This window comes from Fragaria vesca, linkage group LG5, assembly GCF_000184155.1.
Source record: "Fragaria vesca subsp. vesca linkage group LG5, FraVesHawaii_1.0, whole genome shotgun sequence".
Lineage (NCBI taxonomy): Eukaryota > Viridiplantae > Streptophyta > Magnoliopsida > Rosales > Rosaceae > Fragaria > Fragaria vesca.
The window spans coordinates 4656051-4661937 of NC_020495.1; the positions used below are offsets into that span (position 1 = coordinate 4656051).

The 5887-nt window shown below is 36.5% G+C and overlaps 1 protein-coding gene across 1 annotated transcript; it reads right to left on the bottom strand.

The window, feature by feature from the left end:
- Nucleotides 1-973: 973 nt before the first annotated feature.
- LOC101297737 (proline-rich receptor-like protein kinase PERK7-like) lies at nucleotides 974-5036 on the bottom strand. Its single transcript, XM_004300938.1, has 8 exons — nucleotides 4199-5036; nucleotides 3124-3639; nucleotides 2959-3045; nucleotides 2667-2737; nucleotides 2048-2124; nucleotides 1792-1939; nucleotides 1368-1529; nucleotides 974-1204 (listed from the first exon to the last, which is right to left on the bottom strand). The coding sequence occupies exons 1-8, from the start codon at nucleotides 5034-5036 to the stop codon at nucleotides 974-976; spliced, it is 2130 nt and encodes a 709-aa protein (XP_004300986.1).
- Nucleotides 5037-5887: the final 851 nt, after the last annotated feature.

Consider the following 5887-nt stretch of genomic DNA (forward strand, 5'->3'; position numbering starts at 1 on the left):
AGGGTAAAAAAAGAGGGTAAAAGAATTAACAAGGGTTATTTTAGTCATTTTGGTCGAGATTGATGTCATTTTGAAAGTTTAGGGATGAAACTGATTAAAATACAGATTTGGGACTAAACTGATTATTGACCTAAAGTTTAGGGGAGTAAACTGAAATTTACTCTATTTCAAACAATAGGAAAATTAAAAGAAAACAAACTCGGTAGAGCGTTGAAGATGTTGCTCGACAGGATCGGTTCGGTGGAAGCAGAGGTGGCGTTATAGTGGTCGGCAGTCCAGATGCATGCTTGGAGGTTAGGGACACTAGGGTTCATCTTTAGGGCTTTTTGGGTCTTGAGTTGGGGTATGGGCCTCGTTCTAGACCCAAAATTTCATAAGGCTCGGCTGAATTGGGTCTCCAGACGGGGACATCATATTTTGAGTAGTTTTTTTCAGGTGTTTTTCATAAGCTAGCTTGCTAGCAAGTTCTATCTTATTGATCATAAAGCTTTATCTAGGGTTCTACAATATAGAGAAGACTTAGATTTTCTTAATGATTTTGCATAATTCGATTTTTACGTAGCCCACGAGGGTGAGTTGTTTTCATGTTGTGACCTACTTTTGATTGATCAATAAAAACTTATGTATTGCGTTAAAAAAGAAAACGGACTCACTCCATTAATGGTCATGTTTAGGAAACTCGACGAATTCTACCTTCAATATTATTACAACTCCCTGATCAATGACCATATTTATGAAACTCTGAAGCTCTACCACCATCTTTTTATACACGCTTAATTGGAGGTGCATACCTAGTGATCAATTTGTGGTGAATACAAAAATGTCTACCACTGTTGACATAAATAGAATGACCGATCTTTTAGACAATACATGCTTGAATCGATCAATCAGTCTTTATGCATGTACTCCAAATTAAGTATTGTCAATTATTTGGGGAAGTGGAGTTTAACTATTGGTCAAGCTTGAGACTCATTTATACTTTCTTAGCCATCTCTTCACTGTTAGAGGTGTTCCCATACTCACTGCTAGGATAGTCTTGGCTTTCCCCCAATACTGGCTTCCTAAAATTCTTCATATTGGCATTGTATGAGTCGGAATCAAATTCAGAACTAGTAGTAGAGCCACCGAATAAAGCACTTGGACTGGGTTTAATTCCTTCATGCAGGTCCTCTAGCGACACATCTCCTTCTAACGCGCGCACAATCTGTTAAAAACCATATATTTATACATTGTTAAACAAACACTAAACCTTCAGAAACCAATACATGATGAATTAATAATGTATAACAAGTTAATTAACACACACACACTTCCTCTCTCTCAATCTCACAAGCAACCTCATTCTAGATATTTAGACTAGAACTTACCTGACTCATTTTGGGTCGCTTCTTTGCAGAATGTCGAACACTTGTCGACGCACATATAACCATGCGTGCCATCTCTTCTTGATCATACTTCTTTTCTAATCGTGGATCAGCCAACTCACTGTAGTTTCTTTCCTCTATTGCTTTTATTAATAGAGGTCTAGCCTGTAAATCAAATATGACTTAGAAAATCAGCCCATTGTTAGTAATTATTTTACTTTTTCGACATTAAGAATATGCCAAAAAAAAAAAAAAATACTTCTTGCGAGGCAATGTGACATAATTAATATGTCATCAAATTGTCAGTTTGCATCATTCATAGCACATATTACTATTTAAATTCACATTTTCTAGTTTTCAAAATGATTATGAATGAGGTAGCTGGTTCTGAAAGAAAAAGATTATGAATGAGGCAAGGTGTACAAACCCAATCTACTAAAGTATCCTCCTCGTATTCTCCAGTCGTGTCCACTGGACGTCGACCTGTAATAAGCTCGAGAAGCATGATACCAAATGAGAAAACGTCAGACTTCTCAGTCAGCTTGCCACTCGATGCGTATTCAGGAGCCAGGTATCTGTGAGCAACATTTGTTAAATTCTATCATACTGACTATTTTAATAATTTTACGTATAATAATTAGATAAACAATTAGGAAACTGAAATACTTAGTTTAGTTTCTTACCCAAACGTCCCCATGACACGAGTAGATACATGAGTAACATTTTCTTGGTTTAGCTTTGCCAACCCAAAATCTGCCACCTGAAAATGTAGTGTATTTACACTCTTATTTTAATAACTAATTTAACCTAAACTACAATTTGTTGGACCAAATTTTACTAAATTAACAATAAAGCTATCACAGTCATTTTACACATTTACATATAGTTAAACCAAGTTACCATATACATAATATTTTGTTCATAACTTATGTAAGTGTCATTGGTGGATAACTACCTCAACCTAAAATATGACTCTTTAATTACTACGTACAATTTACTATAATACTATTCTTTGTACTACTGTTTATAATAAACAGTGTTTAACAGTGATGGGTTAGGTGTTGGGCTTGTGTTTTGGGCCTGGCTAATCCTTGGGGGATTACCAAGTGACAACATATATATTGTCATATCTATAAATATAGGTATCATGTAAAAATTGATATTCAAAATCATTTAGAGATTAACATTAACTATTCTAGATATAGTGAAAATATAAATAACAATTAGCTTTTCATTCAACGAAAAAAAAATTCAAAAAATTGCATAGTAGGGAAATGAGATGAGATGTTATAGAACATGTACCTTAGCTTCATAGTGATGGTCGATTAAAATATTTGCTGCTTTAATATCACGGTGGATAATTTTTGGATGACCTACAAGTATGAACTTTTGTATTAGAAAGAACATGATGGTTGACTTCAAAAAAAAAAGAAAAAAGAACATGATGGTTTCTCAAAAATTGGTGACTCAATCTTATATTAACAATCCTGATTTCATGTGAGAGTCAATTTGAAAAACAAAATATTATACGTATTGAGCTTATAGCCAAATCAGATCTAGAGCAAATCAAGATTTAGAGAAATGAGACACTTACAATCTTCATGCAAGTAAGCAAGGCCCTTAGCAGATCCCAACGCAATCTTGACCCTGGAGGCCCAGTCTAGTGGCGGGCGATTCTTATCTGGGGTAAATAAATAAATAATTATGATAATTATCTATAAACTGATAAACTTGAGAGATATAAGGCAAATGTACATACTATAAAGGTGGAACTCAAGGGTGTTATTTGGAACAAATTCATAAACCAACAATTTTCGTTCTCCGTTAAGGCAATATCCCACAAGAGACACAAGGTGACGATGATGGACACGGCTAATAATTTCAACCTCTGCTGCGAATTCTCGGTCTCCTTGGCCGCTTCCTGCTTTGAGACTTTTCACAGCAATTTCTTTACCGTTGGGCAACACCCCTTTGTGCACAAACCCGAAGCCGCCTTGACCTAACAATTTGGCCTGAGAGAATCCTGAAGTTGCAGCTGCTAAGTCCTCATAAGTGAATGTGCTTGTGTTGAACCCGAGAGCCACCGAAGGGTGTGGAGGGGGTTGAAGAGGACCATGAGGACCTGAGAAGTTGGAAGAGTTCATCTCGCTGCTAACCATGGGTGGATGATGCGCCGCAGGGTTAGTATTCCAACCAGATAATGGTGGAGGCGGCATATTCAAAACATGTTCATTGGATTTGTACGCTCCGCTTTGCCAGTAGTCACTTCCTGGTCCTTCATGCATACAAGTTAGAATTAGTGTGGACGGGGAATGAAATATATTTACATCAACAATATCACTATTAATTTCCAACATATCGACTTTTTTTTTTAAGTCAATTGATGAGCAAAACAGAAAATTTTGTAATACTGATCAAGAGTGAATCCCCTTATATCTATAAAAATATTTGTAGACAATACTTACATAAGTAGTATTCATACATACTAGTGCTTCAATTCATGAAATGTCATAAGAGTGAATAAATTACTAGAGAGCTATGTTTAATTTGTCTTTATTTTACCTATCTCATTTGCATTTCTAATACCTAATATCATTTTTACATTATAAGCAAAGAAGATCAATAATGAAATTTTAAGTTTATCAAATTACCTCTTGTCATGGTATTTCAACTATTTTATGAAAGTTAACGGTCATACTAGCAATTACTAATCCAATATCTTATCAATCAAATGAAGATGAAAGAACAAAAAAAAGAGATTAGAAAGGATTTAAAATCGTACTAATGTAAATAATTATGGTTTTCAAAAGTGAGCTTTATAAACTAGCACATACCATGAGGACGATAAGGATCAGGGTTATCCATGAGGTGTGAGGATTGCCGCTTCTTCCTTCTTCTAGAACATGCAAAAAAGAGCAAAAGCATAACAAACAATAGCCCTGCTCCAGCTGCAAGTCCTATTATGAGTGGCGAGGAAGCTGAGCTGGGCGGTGATGATTTATTATTATTAGATATAGATGTTGATGTTGGAGGTGACTTTCTTGAACTCAACGGTGGTGGTGGTGCATGCCAATTAGATGATTTCGGTGGTGGTGGTGGTGGGGGTGGTGGTGGACGATTCCCTTGAGAGTTACTATTCCCACCATTGTTGTTGTTTTGTCCAGAGTTGTTGTTATTGTTGTTCTGGTTGCCATTGTTGTTGTTGCTGTTGTTTTGTCCAGAACTATTGTTGCCATTTTGTCCAGAATTATTGTTGTTGTTTTGTCCAGAATTGCTGTTGTTGCTGCTGTTTTGTCCCGAGCTGTTGTTCTGACTAGAATTGTTGTTGTTGTTTTGTCCAGAATTGTTACTCCCAGATGAATTATTTTTCCCACTAGAATCTTTGTTCCCATTGTTGCTTCCAGAGTTATCATTTCCACCAGAGTTGTTTCCATTGGAATCTTTGTTGCCATTGTTGTTTCCACTAGAATCTTTGTCCCCGTTGTTACCTCCAGAATTACTATTTCCACCAGAGTTGTTATTTCCATTGTTGTTGCTCGTACTTCCAGAATTGTTATTGTTGCTGTTATTGCTCTCTCCAGAGTTATCGTTCCCTGAATTAGTTGGTGTAGAGTTTGAGTTTGATGGAGATCCTTTCGAATTCGATGACGAATCATTTGATGAAGGCGCCATTTGAGGAGGAGCTCCCGACCAATATAATCGTGGAACGGTGCCGGAGAAACCCCGCCGCTCCTTCGATTAAAGGTGAGCCTGATGACCCCTATATAAATAACAATCAAACATAAAATTTTAAGAATGTAAACATTTTTATTATGAAATATAGAGAAATCAACTCAATTTAAATGGAACAGAGAAAAACCTTGGTTTGATCATATATTCATAGCGCATGACATAAGATTTACAAGCAAACTAAATCAAGTTATTACTTGTTAATGTATGCGTAGTATAATACATACGTGACTAGCTGGGTGCATATAGTAGTAATGATAGAGAGAGAGAGAGAGAGAGAGAGAGAGAGAGAGAGAGAGAGAGAGAGAGAGAGAGAGAGAGAGAGAGTAGAGAGAGTAGAGAGAGAGAGAGAGAGAGAGAGAGAGAGAGAGAGTCAAAACTAGTTGGTTGGGGATAGGGGGGGTTTGATTTTTGTGATAGGTTTATTGATGTAACGGCAGTTAGTTGATAATTTTACTTATATACCCTTAAGATTCAAATTTGTGGCTGATATTTTGCCACGTGGCGAGAACCCCACATTGGCGTACACTACTCTGGCGTAGTCCAGCGCTTTCCTTCATATTAACCTTTTTGTGATTTCTTCATTGGGCTCATGCTATACTTTTTGTTGATGTGTCCAGGGATTGCTTTACACCAAGTCAGAAGTTTCTACGGTTTTGTCTAGTCGGTTTCCTGGTTATCATTTGTTTTTTACATCTTTAGTCTACTTCAGTGATTTTTGTTTCGGGCTCATTGCATGTTTTTGTTTTTGTGACTTGTGGCTAATACTATACAGTATACTGACGTGTCCCACG